Source organism: Podarcis tiliguerta, assembly GCF_965153285.1.
Source record: "Podarcis tiliguerta genome assembly, chromosome: 3".
NCBI classification, from domain to species: domain Eukaryota; kingdom Metazoa; phylum Chordata; class Lepidosauria; order Squamata; family Lacertidae; genus Podarcis; species Podarcis tiliguerta.
In genome coordinates, this window is record NC_139536.1 from 31,741,855 (window position 1) to 31,766,714 (window position 24,860).

The 24,860-nt window shown below is 44.4% G+C and overlaps 1 protein-coding gene across 3 annotated transcripts; it reads right to left on the bottom strand.

Annotated features, from left to right (window-relative positions):
- Positions 1-588: 588 nt before the first annotated feature.
- Positions 589-23,077, bottom strand: EHD3 (EH domain containing 3). Of its 3 annotated transcripts, XM_083434503.1 has the most exons (7): positions 22,231-23,077; positions 13,441-13,617; positions 9,124-9,221; positions 8,132-8,176; positions 6,208-6,620; positions 4,249-4,413; positions 589-3,236 (listed from the first exon to the last, which is right to left on the bottom strand). In XM_083434503.1, the coding sequence occupies exons 1-7, from the start codon at positions 22,455-22,457 to the stop codon at positions 2,709-2,711; spliced, it is 1,653 nt and encodes a 550-aa protein (XP_083290629.1). In that variant the 5' UTR covers positions 22,458-23,077; the 3' UTR covers positions 589-2,708. The 3 variants fall into 3 exon arrangements, with proteins under 3 accessions (XP_083290629.1, XP_083290630.1, XP_083290631.1); XM_083434504.1 differs by lacking the exon at positions 8,132-8,176 and having other exon boundaries at positions 22,231-23,075; XM_083434505.1 differs by lacking the exons at positions 8,132-8,176; positions 22,231-23,077 and adding an exon at positions 14,294-14,567 and having other exon boundaries at positions 13,441-13,951.
- Between the last annotated feature and the right edge of the window lie 1,783 nt (positions 23,078-24,860).

Genomic DNA, 24,860 nt, shown 5'->3' on the forward strand with positions numbered 1-24,860 from the left:
AATGCAACAGATTGATAACCCCAGCTTTAAAAAAAGGAAATACTTCAGTTACCTTCATTTCCACATTGCACCCTTATATTTCCATCAAAGGGTGCTCAAACCATGATATTTTTGAAAGGCTGTGGATGCCAAAGCATCAAAAATTGTGGATTGTCTAAAAGGTATTGCCCATTTCCTCTCCTACAGACATGTCTATGTGTGTTTTTAAACAAAGCTTCAGTATGTGAAGATTTTGATGGAAACAATTCTTACATTCAAGAACAAGAGAAGGAAAGGAAAGGAAAGGCTTGCCTGCTGAAATTAACTTCAGAAAACTCAGAACCTCACACTGAGCTTCATACTTTCTGGCTAAAAACAGAAGATGCACCAAAGAGGCTAACATGGAAAGACGGAATTCATTGATTTTACAGGAAAATTCAGGGGGTGTTCTGGCTAGCTTGCAGACTTTTGCAGTTTAGTAGCATGGCACACAGTGGGGAACGGGGCACAAAAGATTGCCCCAAATTTATCGAGTTCACACTTTAGAGCCATCACTTAGGCACTGCCGAAAAAGAGGACACAGATCTGTATAAAAACTGCAACTGCTAATTTATAGGGCACAGATACAAATTTATTTATCCATTTAAATACAGAGTACATCTCACCAAGGTGGAGAATAAGACTGTGATCATGATGAATGCATAAACATAAGTCGTGATAAATGCATTGCAATAAGGTTGTTTTTACACACTGAATATTTATTGTTAATTTTTTTATAGTTATATAGCCAACTATCAACACATCTCCCCTGGGTGGCTTACAGGACAAAGCCTAAAATACAACATTGACATACAATGCAATCAATGAAAACAATAAAACGCAGCAAATAACTTTCATTTTTGTCAGAGAGAAATGCAATCCTTCAACAAACAGCTGGATAAAATAAAAACACAGGCCGCAAAATCAAAGCCCAGGTTTTAGTTGCTTTACAAAGCTGATTGTTTAAAGTCCCAGGTGAATAAGTTTCACTTGATAAGGGAAAGACCATAGAGAAGGCCCCAGCAAGAAGGTCCTCTGCTTAGTAGCCCCCACCTCATCTCAATTGGGGAGGCAGGAGCTTTGAAGAGAATCTTGTTTGCCTATAGAATATTAGTGCAGGTATAAAACAAGTTATTTTGTTGTGTCTTCATCCACCTTCTCAGCATCAACAAAACCCACATAGACTCGAACCTCTACCCAGACACCAACTAAATAATGGGGTGGAGAAAAAGGAATGATGTGAAATAAGGCTGAGAAAGAGCAGCAGAAAATACCTTGGCTATTCTGTCTGGACAAGGTTCAGAATACTTATCCTAGAGGCCTGCTGGGTCAGATGAAAGCTCTATGCAATGCAGCATTCAGTAGAGTGGCCAACCAGATACCTATGGGAAACCCACAAGCAACAGCAAGATCACTGCCCTCTGACTGATGTGCAAATGGGTGCTCTGGGGACAGATGTCTCACATGGGCTGAAAAGACAATGACAGAGTAGAGACTTGTCATTTCTGTTGTAACATCAAGATCTGTGATGGAATGTAAACACACTAAATGATATTAGTCCAAAACCATGCTTGACCATAATTCAAAGAGATGTGAAATGCACTGTCCCGTTTTAGGGATAGGAAATGCCAGGAAGAGCTGCTCCCCTTGTCAAAAACCTTGATCCCCTGCCTCTGATCTTGCCATCATTTCCTTGCAAGGGACTCACTTGAACTCCTAACCTCTCACTCTTTCTACCCCATTCTCCCAGCTGCACCGCTGTTCTCAGACTAAAGTCACAGAAGTACAGCGGCACAGACTTACAAACTGGCACCCCGTTAACTAGAAAAGGATTTAAGGCTCTTGGTTCGAACCTAACATTTCCAAAGCATTGGAATGATGTGGCATTTTCAGTGCAGGTTTCTCACCAAGAACCTATAAGAAAAGTGCCTAGGGGGGGTGATTTTCCCTTGGACTGGTTCCCCAGAGATATTCTGCAGACAAATGTGTACAGTAAGCCCACAACATACATGCATTTAACCTGTGCACATTCAGCTTTAAGTGGCTGGCAAAACAAAACAAAACAAAAAATTAAAAAGGGCATAGAAAGGGGGCAGGTATCTGGGGTGGGGTGGGCTTTGGCAATTCCACTTGCCATTGAACCCACTGTGTCTTGACTATACATGCTTTTGGCTTTCCTGAAAGAAACCCCCTTGTAAATTGTAGGCTTCCTGTACTCAATAATTTTTTTAAAAAAGGCACAACAGACAGGAAGGCTGAACAGAAAGTAAAGACTATTTCACAAAAATACTAGGTACGTTTTAAGCACAACTCCCATCCAGAGTTTGGGGGTCTATTAGGGATTAGAATGCTTTTCTAAAGCATCAGGGATATATGCAACAGGAATTTCAGACATTGCTTGACTGAACAGTGACAGAAACTATCACAAAGCTTTCCAGATCCCAGCCAACTTTGCACCTTCAATCTGTATCAGTTCTTATCAACAAATACATGGAAGCCTGGAAGATACCAGGACAGAGCTAGTTGCATCTCATCATGAGAAAGAACTGGGGCTTTGCTTCACATCAGTTTCCTCTTCACATCTGAAAACAGTTCTAAGCCAAAAGGTGACCTAGCATCACTGCAGGCACAACTTTGGTACATTCCCTTCCCTTCCCTTCCCCGTTCCCCATTTTCTTTCTGGTGGCTTCTCACCCAGCTAGTTTCCTCTTAGATGGGGGGATGAGGTGGGATGGGAGGTTCCCAGGAAGCTCATGACCTTCCAGCTTCACTTTTATAAGATGATTCGCCAAAGCAAATTCCTCATCGTCCAGCATCCCATCCTCATCGATATCAGAGAGTTTCCATACCTTGCCCAGCACTGAGTTAGGCAGCTTGGACTTCACCATCTCCCTTTTGGCATTGGCCCCGGTTATTTTCCCATCAACGGGCGATAGCGTGTAGAAGATCTCGTCGTACAGGGGCTTATCTTTGGCCACCACCCAATCTGCGTCATCAATTCCTTCTGCTGCCCCTTCACCATAGCCATGTCCAAATGGGCCGTGGAGGGTGCCTTCAAAGGCTCCCCCTTTCACCATCTGAGCAGGCCTCCGGGACTCCTCCTGACGCACCAGGACCATGAGCTGAGCGATGTCATTGGTCAGCATATCCTCTACTGCATCCAGCAACTTGGTCTTTAGGGGCTGGAACTTGCTGAAATCCTGAGCTTCAAGCTGTTCCTGAAAAGAACGTCACAAACAGAAAGGGGTGGCGGTGCGGTGAGGACTGTTTTATTGTTCAGTGTACCATTCAACATAAGAGGAGTGGCTACAACAATCCAAGCGGATCCCCTCTTCATTTGCTATCAGCTGCTTATTGAATACTTTTATATTTCAGTCAGCCGTATGGTGTGTGTTTTAAAATGCTACTGACCTTGGCTTTTTACAGCTTTTGATTCTAACGTCGTGATCCTTTCAATTTTGTTTGCTGATCGCTATTTATAGATCTGTGCTCATTTCTATTTTTATATTGCTTCAATGTTTGCAATCGTCTATTCTGTAAGCCACTGTGAATAACTTTGTGGGAAAGCGGAGGAAAAGTAATAAACTAAACCAAGCCTATTGCTATTGTTAGCCTCACACTATATAAATCTGCCCACTTAGAAGACCACCTCATGCATTCGACAAAGTGAGATTTGGCCAGCGAAAGCTTATCCTGCATTGTGTGCGCTGTCTTTTGGGTGCCATGGGGCACTTATGTTTTGACTACGACAGACTAAGATGTCTGTCATTCTGGCTTTTAGAAGCACAGCGGCTCTTCCCCCTCACAATAATATTCTAAACGAAAAACTAGGTTGTCTTTCAGGTTAAAACATTCATTTTGAACCAAAATGTCCCAACAGAGCAGAGGTTGGTGAAACCAGCCTCCGATGGGGGCACACCAAAATCACCTATCAAACTACGGAGTGTATGACATATCTCTGTGTGGCGATGGGCCACTGTGATCGTGGCAAGATCAAACATGAAAGTAGCTTCCAGCCCTTCTTGCACTGTGGCTCAAAGGTGATTTGGGGGGGGGGGTGTATGTGTGTACATGTGCCAATTCAGCTCCTTTCCAAGGGTGCAAGGGACCCTAGGTGTGCCTCTGCAACAGACGCAGCAGCAGTGTTCATCTTTGCTCCAAACCTATTCTGTGCAATTGAAATGGAGCAGATTCTGCCATGATTCTTGGATTATTGTTTCTGGCCCTCACCTGCATCTTCTTCAGATTAGGAAAGTCTCCTGCTGAAATCTGATGCTCCTGTACGATCCGATCATAGATCTCCCTCAAATTGTTCACGAGTTCTTTCTTCTTATTGTCTTTGCCAAACACCGATGGCATTTCCTTCTTAAGTGAGCTAATGATGTACGCATGAACCTAAGGGCATTTCAGAGGGTGGATACATATTTTATGCGTTTGCAAGAATGGGATCACCAGAACACAGCTAACATAACGTACCCTCCCAACGGATCATCTGCGCTTCGTTCTCATTTTCTTCTCCCTTCTTTTTCCTTTCCTGCAGCATTTCATAGTTACAAATTGCTTTATAGTTTTTCTGCCTCCTTCATTCTCACTATGACTCTGAGGGTTGTTTGGGCTGAGAGGTTGTGATGTGCCCATCAAGTATGTATCAACAATCAACAATGACCAACTAGCCAACCAACCATTGTGAGAGCTGCCATGAAATTGTTGATACTGTTGGAGATAGATGTGGTGGTCTGGATTCAAACCTCCATTCTGCTGTGGAAATGCATTGGGTCTGTCAGTCACACTTTCTCAGATTCTGAACGTGAAGAAAACCCACCCCATGTAAGATCCCCATGGCAATTTTGTAGGATCACCCAACATCCTGCCTCCGTTTGCGGTACTTCTCTGTGGCTCAGACAGGGATAAACTGCCCTCGAGGATAAAATTGAGGCCCCTGAGATTTCTCACTTTCAAATCTAGAATTTTGCATAGGATCCCAGCCTGATCTTTATTCACTTTTCATTGGGTACTACTACAGCAGTATTATTACTATTGCTACAAGGGAAGACCAATGACTGTGAACGGTGGTTCTTCCCCCCCCCCCAGGGTATTAAGTGGGCATTGTGCCTGCATTGCTTGTGCATCTCATGTCATGCTTTGAACTGACCTAATCTAGTTACGCCCGGGATCTAGCTCCACTATAAATCCACCCTATGGGCATATTTTGTCATCCACACTTGCGCAATAATGGCATGCAGAGGATTTATAGATTTCGATTTCTGTGCAATTTTGGGACTGATTTCTTCCTTGCTAATTCCTCCATGACGGGGATGAACTTACTGCCAGCCTCCCTATAGAAAACTTCCTTCTGTGTCCAAATACCAAAATACCTCAAGAAACCAAAAAGAATTGCAGATCTCAATTTTGACCACATAGGTGGGAAACTGTTTTAACTGCTATTACAAGTCTCTGGATCTTAGACTGAGGCTCATACAACAAAAAATAATATTTAGAATATGCTGGACCCCATTACGTTTGTTTAAAAAAGGGCTATCTAAGGTATCTAACTGTTGGAGATACAATAGGGACAATGCTTCTCTGAAACATATGTTTTTTCACTGTCCTATATTGAAAGATTTTTGGCAGAAGGTAACTGAAACCATCAACAGAATGGTATGGAGCAGCCTTACATTTACAGAGCAAAATATCCTCTTGAATTATATGCCCAGCACATGGAACCTTACAAAAGGAGAATATGAGTGGACTCTCTGTGCCCTTACCACAGCAAAAAGACACATACTGATGAATTGGGGAAATAAAAATGCGGCTCCCTTCTACAATTGGATTGAAGACATATAAACTCACAGCATATAAACAACTCACATATAACCGCAGACTTGACATGGACAAATTCAATGATATTTGGAATCCATTCTTACAATACTGTAATAGGTTAAGATCTGGTGAAGTACAACAACAACCTTGTAAAATATACAGTTTTGGGTTCCCCCCTCCCCCCTTTGTTTTCCCTTCTGCATGGGCTCTGTTTCTCTTTTTCATTTTCTCTTTTTTGTTTGCGTCTCACCATGTCCGGTGCACATATAGGTATGTACTTTTTGAACTTTCAGTAAAGATGTTTTAAAATAATAATAATAAAAGAAATCAAAAAGTAAAACCTGGGCAGAGCCACCTGGAGAGACTCACCTTGGCTAGCCGTGCCCGTTTAATGAGATCATTCAGTTTCCGAAGAGCAGCATTGCGGGGCAAACTTTGGATATCTTTGAAGAGGTCTTGCTCCTCTGCCTCAAAAAGCTTGCGGTTATCTGGGATGAGCAACTGGTGTGACCAGAAGGAACCGATATAGACTCTGACTACCTCAGGCGTGTTGACAATCTTCCCCAGAGACCACATGAGAGCGCCATAAACCCTCATAAGCTGTTGGGTCTCGATCTGGTCTGCTTTGTTGAGCACGACCCTCATTTTATCTTCATGGTTCTTCAGGGCTTTGATGACTTCCGAGAACTCGTCCGAGATGTCTAGCTTGTGGGCGTCAAAGAGGAGAATGATGCGGTCCACCCGCTCGGCAAACCACTCAAGGACAGCAGCAAAGTCATAACCTTTTGGGAAAAGAAGACATCCCCATAAGAACAGAGACAAGGCCATATGGCAGGGGAACCTTCTGCAGTCTGAGGGCCACATTCCTTTCTGAGCAGCTCTCTGGGGGCCACATTCAGTTATTTAATATAATCTTGCAAGGTGGTGCAGATCTGGTAACATGGTTTACAGCTAGAATCATAGTTATTCCAACACCTGGGGAAAGATAGGCAAATGGTGGGCTCTAACTGGTCCATCACTTTACTTAGATCATAGAATTTTAGAGTTGGGTGTCATCTAGTCCAACCCTGTGCAATGCAGCAGTCTTTTGCCTAACATGGGGCTCAAACCCATAACCCTGAGATTAAGAGTCTCATGCTCTACTGGCTGAGCTATCCCAGGGTCTTAGCCAAGACTAGAGGCTCTACACTTCTATTTTGGCAGCTAGGCTGAACGGGATAATTTCTCTTCTTTAAGCCCCCTTAACAAACTATTGTTCCCAGAATTCTTGGGGGGGGGGGAGCTACATACTTTAAACATATACTGTGGATGTGACCATAGCCCAAGGCTACATTTTAAAGGTCCTAGCATCACGTTTTAAATTAGCAGTTAGAAACAAGCTCTCCAGTGCTGTGATAGTAAGAAGCTGCAAGTGAGTTGCTGCTGTTAAAATTATGGCTTTATCTAGGAGTGTGGCGACAGTTGCCTAGCTTACACTAGGCCAGAAGGCCTGACCATTTCCCCTCACTTCCTGTGAACATACCAGGAAGCCTTAATCTGCACATGCTAGCGTTGCCTCTGTTATGTAAGCCACTCAATATCAGAAGCTAAATTTGGTGAAAAGTCTTTATTTGATTTCACCATTACATTTATATCCCACCTTCCCTCAAAGGAGCTCAAGGTGGCATACATGGTCCCCCCTCCCCATTTTATCCTCACAACAATCCCATGAGCTAAGTTAAACTAAGAGACGGTGACTGGCCCCAAGGTCACCCAGTCAGCTTCAAGGCTGTGTAGGGATTTGAACTCTGGTCTCCCAGGTTCTAGTCCAATACTCTATCCACTAAGCCACACTGACTCTCTACTTCAACCAAGTCTTGTGACTAAAGTCTCTGCTTTCGTTTAATGCACAATCAAGTTTTCAGATCCCATTAAGGAAAGTATCTCAGCAGGCCAAAATTCTCAAGAGCAATCTAAATGTGCAATTAAGCACGCTTGAATTGCTATTAAACAATCACAGGGTGTTGTGGGGCCAATGAAGTTGAAGAATTCCACCATTTTAGTTAGGCCTGGACCATTTGGCGATTTTACCTTCTAGATCGACCCTACGTTTTCTTTGACTAGACTGAAGCCAAACCCACAATCCCAAATATTTAGTAACAGCAACCCTGTTTAAAAGACCCCAATGCAGTGCGTATGGTGAGGATTAGTTTGCTACATGCCTGAATAGCTCATTGCTCTTTTCAAAGCATTTAGCTTTATGAACAAAATAGCCAAGGCTATAGAAAGCAGGTGGCTGCTCTGATGTAAATACCTCCATATGGGCATCTGTGCAGACTGCTATAACCCATTTCTTTGGCTGGAGGAAAATGAAATCAGACACTTGTTAAATGAAGAAACCTGGACAATGGAAATCTGGATAACACACAGCCCATCTAGAGGATGCTTGAAGGAATAATGGCCTAAACGAACAGGCCTTGTGTCCCAAAAGGACAACAGCTATTTCCTAGACTCATAGAACTGTAGAGTTGGAAGAGACCACAAGAGTCATCTAATCCTGATAAACACTGATTTCTAGTTGAGGGAATATTTGTGCAGAAATTTATAGAAAATATTTTATTTCTGGTTATTTTTTTAACATGGCAAACAAACTCAGGAGAACTGAAAGAAGAAAATGATATAAATCAAATAATATATTACACACATTTACTTCAAGCTTGTAACTTACAATGGACACATTCACAGAAGTTAATTGGTGCAGGTTCCAAACTACTGGGCCTGAGGGGGAAGCATCTCAAGTTTGAACGATCTCCCATTTTGAAAAACATGCCTACACACAGAAATGAAGTATAAGGTTCCAGGTGTTGTTGGACTACAATTCCCATTATCCCCATCTAGCTTGGCCAGTGGTCAAGGATGATGGAAGTTGTAGTCCAGCAACGTCTAAGAGCACCACATTGTCTACCCCGAGTGAGGTTAAGACTCTTTCCCCTCAACAGTGCATGACTCTTCTCTGTGTTGAGGATTTTTCATATTGCGGAAAGCATTCAAAACATGAGCTATTCCCTTCTGCTGCAGTGGTGCAGTAAATTTTACCTAGGAGATGCAGAAAGTCTGTCCCGTTTTCCCCTCTGAGATCCGTTTTAAAGCTTTCTAGAACATTCCAAATCAGTGATCAAATAAACAGTATTGTAAGGCCGCCATCTTGACTTGTGCATTTTGAAACAAGTCATAAGCTGAAACCAAAAGAACTGCACCTATGTTAATCCGCCCCCTCCAAAACAAGAAGCTGCACCTTTACCTTACCTCGGCTTATTCTTTGTTTCTCCCCTGAAAGGATCCCTGGTGTATCAATAATACTGATACTCTCCAAAACAGGATTTGGCAGCTGAGCACACATAAATCTACGGAGAGAGGTGAAGGGAGGGGAAAAACACAATAAAACGTTACAGCAAGTACAATAATTGGGCGGAGGGGGGAAGATAACAGATTTTAACAATGTGAATTTTAACGATGACTGCTTAGATGCCTACTTTGGCATTTCATGGCATATAAACACACACATACGGTAAATAAATAAAAAACGAGTGTCTACCTGCCAAATATTTTTTGGAAGCTGGACATTTTATATAAGATGCCTGTCAAAATCCAGACAAAACCAAGCGCTTGCTCACTGGGGATCAGCTCTTTATTCACAACCCTACATTTTTGAAGTATGAAACGTCTTCAGCAGGAATAGAATGCTTATTCATGCAAAATGTTGCATGTCAGTCTTCAGATTTATGTGCAAATACAAGGGCAGAAGAGGGTCCACTGGTCCAGACCCCGCTATCCAGGCAGGAGCTGTCAAAGCTGACAGTCAGAAAAAGAGATCAGTCTATGCCACCCAGATTATAGAATGCTAAGCACGAGTTCCCATTATTTAATGTGCAGAGAAAAAGATAATGAAGATTCTTTAGCAGGTCACCACAATATGAAAATATAACAAGATTTTAAAATTTAGTATGATGATTGAAAAACAAAACAAAAACCAGAGCTAGAGGGGAAAAAGGTAGGATTTCTGGAAGAAGGATCTGGTAAGTGTTTGGGATATAAAGCCTTATATGCGTATGCACATACTGCTACATTAAAAGATATAAATAGTAGGAGTGACTAGTATAATTTACATCGTGTTTCAAGCACGTATGTGTATTTCCGGCACAATCCTTGGTGAGGTATTCAAGTTCTCCACTCTAACTATTTGAATCATATTAAACATAAATCTTTTTGCATGAACAAACAAAGCATCTTCTTTCAAAACCCATCTTCCCACATCAAGTGGCATGCAGTCCTGTTCGTCGCCTACCTTCATTCTATCATATTTATATGCACCACCCCAATCTATTCATTACTGACAAATCAGCAGAAAAGCAGTACTAAAATTTCAACACTGAAGCATAACACTATCCCTTGATCGAGGGATGTGGGTGGCACTGTGGTCTAAACCACTGAGTGTCTTGGGCTTGCCAATCGGAAGGTCGGCGGTTCGAATCCCCGTGACGGAGTGAGCTCCCGTTGCTCTTTCCCAGCTCCTGCCAACCTAGCAGTTCAAAAGCATGCCAGTGCAAGTAGATAGATTGGTACCGCTGTGGTGGGAAGGTAAATGGCATTTCCATGCACTCTGGTTTCCGTCACGGTCCTCCGTGCGTCAGTAGTGGTTTATTCATGCTGGCCACATGACCCGGAAAGCTGTCTGTGGACAAATGCCTGCTCCCTCGGCCTGAAGTGAGATGAGCGCCGCAACCCCAATAGTCGCCTTTGACTGGACTTAACCATCCAGGTGTCCTTTACCTTTACCTTTTATCATTGTGGTGTAGTGGTTAAGAGTGTGGTGCAGTGGTTAAGAGAAGTAGACCCGTAATCTGGTGAACTGGGTTCGCGCCTCCGTTCCTCCACATGCAGCTGCTGGGTGACCTTGGGCTAGACACACTTCTCTGAAGTCTCTCAGCCCCACTCACCTCACAGAGTGTTTGTTGTGGGGGAGGAAGGGAAAGGAGAATGTTAGCCACTTTGAGACTCCTTTGGGTAGTGATAAAGTGGGATATCAAATCGAAACTCTTCTTATCCCTTGATCTGCAGCGGGCTTACTTCAATCATCTGCACAAATGGGTGAACAGAAATAGGAACCCGCGGAGGCTACTGTACATTCAGAAGGTAGAACAGATGTGAGAGCGGCAGAGTCACGGGGAAAGGAAAGAGTGGCCATGCATGTCTGAAGGAGCATGTTGCCAGTTTCCATCCTTAACTGGGTGCCCTCCAGCTGCTATTGGACTACAACTCGCAGCAGCCCCAGTCACTGTGCTCAGTGATTATGGATGAAGGAGAGGTGCGAGTCCCACAATCTCTGGTGGGATAGGAGGAGGGCGAGTTATTATTATGATTATGATATATTTATTTGTACCCTACCCTCTCCCCATGACAAGACTAAGGCCAAAAATAAGAACTGCTAGAAACTTTGCGGGGGGGGGGGGCGGGGGCGGGGAAGAAACAATCATTAGAAAACAAGTAAGCATTGATAGAATTAAAACTATATATATGCGTGTGTGTTTGTCTGTATGATCTATTACAAACCATATAAATAATTACAATAAAAACAGCATAGCACCAGTTACAGCTACAGCTGCTGCCTGCATCCAAAGGCTTTTGTTCTTCCATTCGGTTCCACTCTGTCAGGCAAGAAGGAACATGAACTTTCAAGAACAACGCGCATAGATTTCTAAGGAACAGGAAAAACATTTTAGCCATTTCTAATCTGGCTGCTTGTTCCGCATACCATACATCTTAAAGAACTGGATGGGAGGGGGAGGGAACTCGTTAAATCATCCAGAATCCACTGTCTGCCAGAGGTTCTTCCTTCTTCCTAAACCACTAGAGTAATGCATATCTCTAGAGTATTCAAGTCATGACTCACGTTGTACAGTTTAACCCATTTCCCCAGCAAAGAGCAGGACGAACTGGGTGAGTGGCAGAAACTTTGCAGAATACCAGCTTCATTGCAGCATGGTCATTTGTTGACTTTGACGATAAGAAGAACCAAAGGACCATGTAGACCAGCATCCAGATAGCACATAATTCTAATTAGCGTACTTTTCTCTGTATAAGACTTGGTTTTGTTTGCTAAAAAGTTGGGGTCGTCTTATACATGGATAGTGCATAGGGTGGACATTTGATTGGTTGCTGCCGTGGCTGTCAGCGGCTATTGGGCATGTAATTGGTTGCTGTGTCAATGGTTGGCACTGATTGGCTGACGCTGTGGCAACTGGGCGGACGATTAGCAGCTTCTTCCGGCGAGGAGACAATAGGTGAAATTTGTGTCACGTGCGGGGTGTGCGATTTTTTGGCAACCCCCCCTAAAGAAAACTCAACAACCCTGGGTAATTCCCCCCCCCCCCCATTTTTTAAAATCTGAGTCCCCCCAAAATAGGGAGCATCTTATTCATAGAATCATAGAATCATAGAGTTGGAAGAGACCACAAGGGCCATCGAGTCCAACCCCCTGCCAAGCAGGAAACACCATCAGAGCACTCCTGACATATGGTTGTCAAGCCTCTGCTTAAAGACCTCCAAAGAAGGAGACTCCACCACACTCCTTGGCAGCAAATTCCACTGTCGAACAGCTCTTACTGTCAGGAAGTTCTTCCTAATGTTTAGGTGGAATCTTCTTTCTTGTAGTTTGGATCCATTGCTCCGTGTCCACTTCTCTGGAGCAGCAGAAAACAACCTTTCTCCCTCCTCTATGTGACATCCTTTTATATATTTGAACATGGCTATCATATCACCCCTTAACCTCCTCTTCTCCAGGCTAAACATGCCCAGCTCCCTTAGCTGTTCCTCATAAGGCATCGCTTCCAGGCCTTTGACCATTTTGGTTGCCCTCCTCTGGACACGTTCCAGTTTGTCAGTGTCCTTCTTGAACTGTGGTGCCCCCAACTGTGGTGGGGGCGTCTTATACATGGAAAAGTGACAATAAGAATTCCCCCACTCTGTTATTGTTGTTTCTCTCATTCACTTTGGCCTGTGTCTCACCCCTTCAGAATTCTTTAACTACGAAGAGTTTTAAATTAATCTCCAGAACCAAAGCACAGTTTGCCACAGCTTTCAGCCCCCTCTCTGTTTTTTCTTTTCCTGCTCTCATTTCAATGTTCATTAACAAAAACACAGCAAGCTAGCAATTCTAATGCAGCAATTGCATTATGAGACTTGTGCAGCATTTTACCAATAGCGCACACAGTGACATCAATGCTGTTTTGTTTTGTTTTTTGGTTGCTGTCGTATTTAATAATGCATACGAGCTCAGAGGCAAACGAACAGTAAGCTGCAGCAAAGAACAGACTGCTATATAAACTTTGAACATCAAAAAACTGACTAGTGGAAAACTCCTGCTATATTGGCTCCACACTGAAGACAGGGTTAGGTACAAAATCCAGCAAGTATACTTAGAAATAGATAGATTACAGGTTACTTCAGAGACTGGGGTCCCCGGGTACAGATTTTTATCCACCACACCCAAATTTGATCCAATTCAAGCCCAATATCTTTCTGTCATGGCAATAGCATTGCAAAGCATCTTGATATCACACTAACCTGTTCAAGAAGGCATTGCCAAAGGCATTAAGTTTCCTGAAGGGCTTTCTGGGATCCACTACCAATGCATTTCCAGGAATGATGCCCTCCGTATCGCCCTGCATCACAGCAATGAAGGAGTCAGTTGTAGGTTCTGGCCCAATCCTCATCCCAGGGAAATCTTGTTCAAGAAGGTACCTAGAAAAAAACAAGAAGCACAGGATGTGTCATTGGTTCAGCTTAGATGTGGAGATATAGAATGCTCAGAGGCTTGTTAGTGGTTGCAGGTGTGGAGCTAGATTCCTTCAAAATTGTTGCACAGTACCAGATTTGTGATATTAAAACGATTTCATTTTGTTCTAGGGTTGGGGGGACGTGTGTCAATCCGCTGGATATCCGTGGGTCCCTTCCAGGGCTGCGATTTTGTATCAAGGGAAACTTAGCATCTAGTAGAAGGGGCTGCGGAACCAGGAAGACCAGTTTCTTTTCCCACCTCACCTGGTTGGATGGAAAATATTAGGCCAAAGGGGGACTGTGTGCAGTGGCGTAGCGTGGGTTGTCAGCACCCGGGGCAAGGCAAGTAATTTGCGCCCCCTAACCCGGGGCAAGGCAAGTAATTTGCACCCCCCCGCTGCACTGTCCCTCCCCCAGATAGTCCCTCGCTCTCTCTCCGCACCGCACCGCACGCCTGGCACTCCCCCCCCTCCACAGTGGGCGGCAACCTGGCGGCTCGGATCGGATTCGCACAGCCAGCACTGCAGTGAGAGAGAGTGAGTGAGCCAGGTAGGGGCAGAGAGCTGCGAGTGCGAGCGCGCGCCCCCCAGATGTTGCGCCCGGTGCGGCCGGCCCCCCTGCACCCCCCACGCTACGGCACTGACTGTGTGGGAGACAGGTTTTTGCTGATGCTGGAAGCTGGAGACACAGAGGCTTGCCTTGCTCTGTGCTAGACCCAAAAGTATGACTTGGGGGATCTCCCTGGGAACCTAAGGGGGAGGCAAGATCTAGCAGATGTCATAGAGTATAAAGGGACACGAGGGTCATCTAGTCCAACCCTCTGCAATGCAGGAATCTTTTGCCCAAGGGGCTCGAACCCACAACCTTGAGATTAAGAGTCTCCTGCTCTGCCAACTGAGCTATTGTGCTGTGAATCTGCAAAGCTTCTTGTGTTTGAAGGGTCAGCGGAGTTAACTTCCAAAAATAATAAAAGCCTTTCAGTATATTTCCTGCCAAAAGGCAACCATAAACCACCAATTACACAACACTTTCCCTATCACTCACTTCTGTGTCTTCCTGAAGACACTCAGAGGAGCAGGGTGGGGAATGGCTTATCGTGTATAAGCAATCTCCATACATCACAAGCAAACATGTGATATATGGAGGCAGGCAGCAACTGCGTGGACAGCCTGTCTGCTGGCTCCAGTCATGAGGCAAACTGAACATGATCATTCTTTTGCAGACAGCAGAAAATCCAGGGCGAGCAGGATGTGGATCCAGACAGCTAGGAATATCACAAAGCAAGCGACAGTCGGATGCAGGCTCTGCCAAACCTCTGGAGAAAGGAAGGCCCAGAGCCATTTCAACAGCAAAGGTTCAGCATCACAGCAAGCCTCCCTAAAAGAACCACCTTCTCCACCCTCAGCAGTTTTTAGCAAGTTTGCAGACTGCTGCCTGGAAGTGCTTTCTATTGCGAGCTATTTGTCCCCTGGAAGAGGATAGATTAAAAAAGAAGTAGAGAGGAAGGTCAGGATAAGAGCCTTTGGAAATCCTAAGGACTGCTCAACTGGAGAAATATCCACACTTATTTCCAGCACCAACCACTTATGCTTCGCATCAGAAGAGGGGTCTGGGAATCTGCTGGTCTGCCTTCTGGACCAACCGAGAAGGTCGGGTCTCCACTGGGAGGGCAACCTCAGGCTTTAAGAGCCCTTGGGTTTTAAAGCGTCTCTTTTTTTTTTGGCCAATTTCCCCCCAGCACGTTTGATACAGCCATTCAAAGCAGCCAATGTTAGTCTAATTTCTTGGCAGATGCTAAATAATCCAGAGTCCCATCATCCAATTATCCAGTTTTCCAGATATCCAGAGTCCCTGAGATCATTAGTACTGTAGGATGCTGTCCCTTCATTCAAATGTTTTCACAAATAAGGGGGAAAGGAACACGTCTCTGAAGACATAACATTCAGTGAGGCACGTAGACTCAAATTTCCAAGAATTTTTTAAAAATTGCTTATTATAAGTAATTTCTTTAACCTATGTGGACATATACAGCCTAAAATCTACAGGTAGAATTCAGCATCACACCATTACAAATATTCTGTTTGCAAGGTGGACTTATTTCCCTGTGCTTCTCCTGATCACCCCCAAGCATTTTTTTGGGGGGGGAGGGTATTGCAGAGGAGAAAAGCCCCATTTCACAAACAGAAGTCCTTGCACAGGGTTTCCACAGGGCTGTTTATGTGAATGAATCCTGCTGAATATCATGAAATGAGGATGGTTAGGATATTTGTATTGTTGATGTTAGTTGGCAATGTTTGCATTTTGTTTCCTCTTTGTTATATTTACATTTTAAAAAAAAAAATAGTGGGCAGTGATGGATATATAAAAATATTAATGGGGTGATGTGCTCCAGGAAATATGCTGGCTTGACGAAACAGAAGGAGGTGTTGCCACTGCTGCGCTTAGTAACAACTTCTTTTCAAGTTGTTCATTAAGGAAAAGCACTAAATTATGAGAAGATTCAACACTGTCCGGGAGCATCAGAGTTGATTCCACTTCTGCAACGATGGCTATTGCTCTAGAAACCAATGCTCACGGTTCAGTGAGTACCATAAGGTCAGAAGGAAATCTGCATATCTGAACCACTGAGTGGACATGCGCCAGGAATGGCTAGGCATGGCTCTCCTTACCTCTTGTCCACTGCGCGTCCAAGTGTGTGGAGGGTTGTGTCTTCCCTGCAAATCATGAGTATGACGGCAAAGCATTTCTTTGTGGCATGTACAGTGGTACCTCGGGTTACATACGCTTCAGGTTACATACGCTTCAGGTTACAGACTCCGCTAACCCAGAAATAGTGCTTCAGGTTAAGAACTTTGCTTCAGGATGAGAACAGAAATTGTGCTCCGGCTGTGCGGCGGCAGCAGCAGCAGCAGCAGCAGCAGCAGGAAGCCCCATTAGCTAAAGTGGTGCTTCAGGTTAAGAACAGTTTCAGGTTAAGAACGGACCTCCGGAATGAATTAAGTACTTAACACAAGGTACCACTGTACATAAATGTAACAATTTGTGCAGGCGAATCAGCCCACAGTCAAATTAGCCAGAACACAGTCCAATCTAGACGTGGTGTTGTTGATGTTGTTTGGTCTTGTATAGTTATAGTTTGCAGGGTGTGGGGCAGAGCTGGATCAGGACTGTGGTGTGCAGGGTGTGTGGCTTTAATCCTTTGCCTCTGCTGCATGCCCAGTGTGAATAATCTCCTCCCGCCCCCCATCCCACTATTTGCAAAGAGCAGAAAGGATTGTGTTTTCAATCAGCAATGGGTGCTTTCTTCCCATAGCAAATAACAGCCCCCACCTGTCTTGCACAGTGCTAATCTGGGTCCACACACACACAATCTCTCTGGAGTGTGTGTCTGTAAGGGGGGCGGGTACACGCAAGGCTGAAATGATGTGAACAGCATCACATCTAGTCTGGCTCTGACTGGGACTTTTCAGAAGAATCTGGTGTTGCATGAAGTACAGAAGAAAAACGGAGAGCCAGTTAGGTCAAATGGCAGCAAAACCTAGCCAGCAACATTTGCCCAAGGAGAGCCGAGGAAATGGTGCAACAAGAATTCAACAGAACAAGGATTTTATTATATTCAGAGTGAGGAAGAAGAGAGACAAGGAAGTTGTTGTGAGCAACAGACTGTGCCAGGACATCAAACAACACATCAGTGAAGCATGATGCATTCACTACTGGTGGAAGAATCACATGCTGACAAGTTGATATTCTTCTCTGTGTTGCTTAAAGAGCAGTGGTGCCTTCTATATTCAGCCTGGTCAAGTGAAACAGAAGCACCTTGGCAGCTTTTTCGATTAGACTATTGCAGTATGTTCTAGGTAGGACTGCTCTTGAAGACAGCTCAGAACCTTCAGCATTAACTTCCCATCAATAGCACCCTGGGCTTATATAGATTGAGCTTGTTGTTATATAGATTGAGCTTGTTGTGTTTGTTGGCTCTCATCCAGTCCATACTGAGGCTGGGCTGACTGAGAAGAGAAGTAGAGTTGTGTGTCATCAGCATACTGGTGGCAACACACTCAAGAATTCCAGGTGACCCCACTCAGCGGTTTCATGTAGATATTAAACAACATAAGGAATACAACTGAACTCTGTGGAACTCCCTTTTTGAAGACATCATCATAGGGCCAACCATTATCCCTCCCCCCCACAAGCACAGCATCCTGAAACCATCCCAGTAGGAGTGGACTCACAGCAGTGGTGGCCTCTACTCCCAATTCAGACAGTTTCCACAGAAAGATACCATGGTTGATGGAATCATGAGGCTGAGAGATTGTAGAGAATCTTCTGACATAGGTGATACATATGGGGCAACCAAGGCAGTTTTTGTGTCAAAACCAGCATGAACCCTGGTACTACTGGTTGATATAGACCTAAAATATCCATCTTGTTCAAGGCTGTCTGGAGTTGATCCACCCACTCAAGGGCAATGTTCAGGAAGGGGAACAAGCAGAACCTATAGTTCTGGGTCCAAAGAGGATTTCTTAAGGAGTAGTATCACTACCGTAGCTTTCAGCTGGCCTGGGACCAGGGCTTTTTTCAGTCAGAACTCGACAGAACTCAGTTCCGGCACCTCTCAGGTCGGCACCATCACCATTCTAAGAGAACAAGGGAGGCGTTCATGGTGAGAAAAATATCAAGAAAAATAGCACAGCCTGGGACACTTCTCTCAGAGAAATTAATTACCTCCCTGCCAGATGTTATCAGCCATGAGGGCGAAGGGTTGAGGACACACAATGCCTGCATCCATCCAAGAACCTTGACCACACCCTTCAGTCTTAACAAGTGAAACTCACCCATTAACACATGACCAGGCGGTACTCTGGACTGCCCTGCGTGAACATGTTGGTTTAATTTGGCACGCCCTGTTCACAATTTTTATTGCTATAGATAATTCACAGGCCAGAACCTGGACTGGTTTTTGTGGTCATTTCTTCTCTTTTGAGACCTGTAGTTCAATGACAGGTGTGTGTGTGTGTGTGTGTGTGTGTGTGTGTCTAGAGATCTCTAACAGCACACTTGCAGCACGTTCTCTAAACTCCAATTCCCAGGATACTTTGAATGAAACCATGACAGCCATATTGGTTTTGTGCTATTTTATGTTTTATACCATTTTCAGTATTGCAGAGGGGTGGGCAATCCTTCCCAAGTCTACAATTCTAGGGTAGATATGCCCAGTGAAAGGAATAGCACAATGAAAACAAAACAAAACTTGTGGGTGATACTGAGCCATAGAATTGTAGAGCAAGAGTTTCAACTAAATCATACACAACAGATGGCCATCAATTTCTGCTTAAAAATCTCCAAGGAAGAAGAGCACATCACCTCCAAGGTGGAAAGAGTGGTTAAGCTGCAAATAAAAGGAGAAGGTTTTTTAACACAGCCCACATCGGCAGCCAGCACTGCAGTAGTCAGTTTGTGTTTATTTTATTAATAGCATTGATATTAGGCAGGTGCCTTGGTTCTACTGCTTTTGACGTCTACTAAAACCCTTTTCTGCTTAAGCAAGCTTACCCAGGCATGCAATTTCATTATGTGCATTTGTTTTTAAAGCCTATTGATTTCATCTATACTTGGATAATTTTATGATGTCTGAAGGATTGTATCCAGCAAAATTGGCTCACAAGTGCAGGGATTTCCACCTGAGCAATAGGAGATTTCCTCTTCCCCATGTACCTCCCCCCCCAAAAAGTGTTCTGGAGAGTTAGGGGAACCCTCAGAACAGACTCAGGGAATACGCAGGGAGAAGAAGTCTAACCACACAGGCAGAAATCCTTATGTTAATAGGATAACTTTCTTTGGCTACAACCTAGTATTTTAAAAGTCTACTTTATGGTACCTTGAGTTACATACACTTCAGGTTACAGACTCTGCTAACCCAGAAATAGTGCTTCAGATTAAGAACTTTGCTTCAAGATGAGAACAGAAATCGTGCTCTGGCGGCATGGTGGCAGCGGGAGGCCCCATTAGCTAAAGTGGTGCTTCAGGTTAAGAACAGTTTCAGGTTAAGAACGGACCTCCGGAACGAATTAACTTCTTAACCCGAGGTACCACTGTATTTTTAAAGGAATAGTTAATACAATTTTTATGTAAGCCACTTGCGATTTCTGTTTTGATTAAGTGGTATAGAAATCTTGCTAAATAAATAAAAAGGAAATTTGTTATGAATGAGGTTAGTGGACTCAAGCTAAAGCTATTTTCCACCACCACCTCCTCCTCCTCCTCCTCTTCCTCCTCTTCTTCTTCTTCGGTAATCGCTTCTAGCCGAGTAAGCAGGGATGACAGTATACAGAGCACTGTGACTCTACTGTCCCTTCTTGCCTTCTCTGTCCCGTGCAAACAATATATAAAGGCTACTGCGTTCAACTACAGTTTGGATCATGCTCATTAGCAGATAGTAATGCACTTAAATTTCAAAGGAAGGTGCAACTGGAGAGTTCAGCTCCAGCAGGCAGTTTGCACACTTTGGAACTCAGAGAAGACAGCCTGGGGTGAGAAAATGAGTACACAGCAGGAAGGATTTTAAGGGAGAGCTGGCAAAAGAGACCATCTCTTGGATCTGCAAAGAAAACGCAGTTGGATTCCCCTGGAACCAGACAGATATACTCCATTGACCTTAAGCACAGCAGGCCTCTTTTTTATTTTCAGTTTCCAAACCCGTCTAAGAATACCAAAAACCAGCTTTCCCGGCCATGCCTCTGCAGCCTCATCCACTGGTCATGATGCTGACAATTTCGTTTGACCCTTCACCTTGATCTAAAGCAGATAGCTCAAGATGTCAGGGAGGAAGACTGAAGACTAAACCAAGGCTCTTCAGCCAATTGTCTTTAGATGCAGCTTAAAGCATTATGGTTTCACGGATAGCCACTAAAGGTTTTTAATCTGCCAGGTCCAAATTTAATCTGGGACTGGATAGCTCAGTTGGTTAGAGCGTGGGGCTGATCATGCCAAGGTTGCTGGTTTACTGCAGGGGATTAGGCTAGGAAGATGATCCTCAGGGTCCCTTCTAACTCTAAACTTCTATGATTTTATATTGTGCATCTTTTAATCGCATCTCTAAAGCCCTGCTTAAAATTCTGAAGGACTTTAAAGGAGACCATTACGTGTCTGCTATTCCGTTTGGTATAAAAGCAGAAGACAGTGATGAAACATCAACCATGTACAATCCATTTTGGTACTTACACCCTGGGTAAAACAGTTTTACATCAGAATAGGCTACATTGATAACAAGGAAGTCTGCTGCTAACTAAGCTCCAGAGACAGCACAACCTCACTACAGAATAGGAAGAAAAGGGCGGGTCTAGAGCAATGACATGGAAGAGCAAAAGAAGAGCCCGTTTGGATCAGGCCAATGGCCCATCTAGTCCAGGATCCTGTTCTCACAGTGACCAGCCAGGTGACTGTTGGAAATCTGCAAGCAGGACCTGAGCACAAGAGCCCTCTCCTCTCCTGTGGTTTCCAGCAGCTGGCATTCAGAAGCACTGCTGCCTCCAATTGTGGAGGCAGAGCCTGGCTGTCATGAATCCTCCATGAATTTGTTGAATCCTCTTTTAAAGCATCCAAGTTGGTGGCCACCATTGCCTCCTGCAGGAGCAAGCTCCATAGTTTAACTCTGCACTGCGTGAATAAGTACTTTCTTTTACCTGTCCTGAATCTATCTTCAGACATTCAGTTTCATTGGATGTTCACAAATTCGAGTGTCACAAGAGAGGGAGGAAACCTGTCTCCATCCACTTTCTGCATGCTATGCATAATTTTACAAAAATTCCATCATCTCACCTCTTCCTCGCCTTTCCCCTAGACTAAAAAGTCCCAAATGTTGCAACCTTTTCCTCCATCACCTTGATCATCTGTGTTGCTCTCTTCCGAACCTTTCCCCCCAGTTATATGCAAAAGGTAACAAATGTACAACAGTGAGTTTCTGTCAAAAACAGAATTAGCACAACTTTTTCCCCAGTGGTGATATAATCATTTGAATAGCCTTTCATTCTTGCATGGATTAATTCATTCATGTTTGCATAGAGGTCTTCTACATTTCATCAGGAGACTATTTACAGAGCTGCTGGAGGGGCTTCCAGACTGCTGCTATTTCCGGGCTAGATTCAGTCACACACCTGCAAATTCAGTTAGGGCAATGATAGTTGATTGGCAGGTCTTGCACAGCAAACCTGCTCCCCCCTCCAAAAACCTGGACTGTTTGCAATAAGGAAAGTGATGGGGAAAGGCATCGGAAAAGCGTGGGATAACCATTACTTGAACCCAGCACCCTCTAACCTCCCTGCAAACAAATCATTGCCTGGAAGCTGACATGTGAGATTTTCCTTTGAGCCAGTGTTTTTGGAGTGTGATCAAAGCACAAGCCGGAAGAATAATAACCTTCAAAGTCACAAGCCAGAAACAAAGAACACAATTAGCAGCTAAATATTTATCCTGAAAGATGAACATAGGGATCATAGTTCATGCATACATGCACTTCCAACAATACACCCTAGTGACAATGTGTTCCCACCTGGAAGGTAAAGAGCTGCCACGTTTTACCTTATGAAGGTGGTCTTCCCGGTGGAATACTGCCCAACAAGAAGGACCATAGGCTTGTTGTCAAAGTCCGCATCTTCCAACGCAGGTGAATGAAAGGCGTGGAATTTGTAGTATTCTTCCAGAGGGAGAAGCTTGGTTTTGTACAGTTTTTTAAGACCTCCACTCACAGTCTGATACACCTCCGGGTCCTTCCTTCGCACGTCGTCATTACCCAGCCAGCTGAACATTTTTGTAATTTAGCAAGAAATGCTACCAATTGTTCCTGTCCTGTCTGATCTGCATTAAATGGAAGAAGAAGGTCATAAAAAAAAATTCAAATCAAATAGATAGCTCTCTAGTGGAAATCTCCAAGGTGCAAAGCTAAATCGATTGCCATCACTTCATTGCTTGGCCTAGGAGCAATTTTATGATTGTTGAAAATAAGCTCAGAAAGGGGGATGCTTTGATAAATCAATTGAGTTCCGAGCTCCACTTTTCTGCAGGCTTTCCAGTTGAAGGGCGAGGGCTGATGAGCTAATCTGCAAAGAATAAATTCTTCTGCCGCAGGACCAGCCAGCAGCAATAGCAGCCAGCAGCCTCTCTTGCAAAACAGCTGGCTGTTTAAATGGAAATCGACCGGGAAGCAGAGAACCCGCCGCTGGAAGTGGAGAGCGACGGCAGCGGCCCTCCACGGTTGCGCAGTCTTGTCACCTCCACCTCTGCATTTTAATAGCTCTATGTCCGCTCTCCCGGAAAGACTTGTCGCTCAGCCGCCTGCAAAAAGTCACCGTAGAGATAGAAAGCGATAGAACGCAGCACCGCAGTGGGTGGCGGACTCAGCTACAGCGAACGCCAGCCTAGCCAAAGCTTCCTCAGAGCTGCCTGCAAAGCCAAAGGCGCGGAGCTGGAGAACGCATTGCGCCACCTAGAGGGCAGAACGAGGATTTGAGCGAGGATTTTAGAAGTCTCTTAAGAAAATACCGCAGGCAGAGAGACTGTCTGAGGGCGCTTCTAGTGATTATACTGTACACCCCAAATAACTGTTCAAGAGAGGCAAAAGAAATGACATCTTTACAAACCAACCACATAACCTGTGGAACTCACTGCCACAAGGTGTGACTTGGCGGCCTTTAAAAGGGATTTCTCAAACCAAAGGAGAATTAAAGGGCATCAACGGCTACGAGTCAGGAGGAAATGCATGCTAACTCCGGGATAGCTCTGCATAGCTGAAGTGTGGATGTCATGCCCACAGAAGCCAGCCCAAGCCACCAACTTGGATAGCTTTAAAAGAGAATTATGCAAAATCATGGGGGGTTAAGGGATCAGTGGTTACTAGCCATTATGACTATGCTCTGTGGAGAAGGGGAAGGCCTTTTTAGTGGTGGCTCCCAGACTTTGGAACTCCCTGCCTAGAGAAGTTAGACTGGCTCCCTCCTTGTCTTTCTTTTGGCAGGTGAATACTTTTTTGTTCCAACAGGCTTTGGGGGAACTGACTGCTTTTAATGAAAATGCTAGTGCCTGGCTGTTCTTCTTGCAATTATCTGTTATGTTTTTTATAGATTATAGATAGATAAAATCCTATCAATCTTTAACTGTTTTTTTCCTGTATGTTTTGGCTGTTCTTCTTTTTTTATTTGTAAGTAGCCTTGAGTTGTGGCACGGTTGGCGCTGTGGGTAAAACCTCAGCGCCTAGGACTTGCCGATCGCATGGTCGGCGGTTCGAATCCCCGCGGCGGGGTGCGCTCCCGGCGTTCGGTCCCAGCGCCTGCCAACCTAGCAGTTCGAAAGCACCCCCGGGCGCAAGTAGATAAATAGGGACCGCTTACCAGCGGGAAGGTAAACGGCGTTCCGTGTGCTGCGCTGGCTCGCCAGATGCAGCTTGTCACGCTGGCCACGTGACCCGGAAGTGTCTTCGGACAGCGCTGGCCCTTGGCCTCTTTGAGTGAGATGGGCGCACAACCCTAGAGTCTGGCAAGACTGGTCCGTACGGGCAGGGGTACCTTTACCTTTACCTTTAGCCTTGAGTCCCTGTCAGGGAAAAAGGTGAGGCATAAGTAAATATATAAATTCAGGGTTGGTTTGTTTTTTAAACCAGATCTTGCTGGAACTCAGTTCTGACACCTCTCAGGTGGGCACCATTGCCATTCTAAGAGAACAAGGGAGGCGTTCATGGTGAATTCCGCCCCCTCTTTTTCTAGAAAAATAGCACTGTATATTATTATTATTATTATTATTATTATTCAGCTGGAGGCAGTAATATCAGTTGCTGGAAACCGCAGAGTGTTCAGGGCCTGCTTTGCACAGATCTGGAGTTCTCTGCCATGGATTCGGTGATTTTTTGGGGGGACAATCTGCTGTATAAAATGTTGAATTGTTTTCTACCATTTAAAACTATTTTCTGTAATGTTTCCAGAATGCTTTCTAAACTTAATTTCTTAGTGGCATTCTGCATTTCATTGACATGTGCTGTACATGTGGCTGGGATCACTGTCATGAGTAATGCAGTTTTAGTCCTGGCTTTGTTTTTGTGACATACGTGGGAGAATAGATTGTGCAAGGACAAGGTGAGCAAAGTGTTTGCCCCAGACTGTTACTAATTTTCATTGTGCCTTGATCCAAATGCTTACGCTCTGACCCTTTGCAGCTTTACG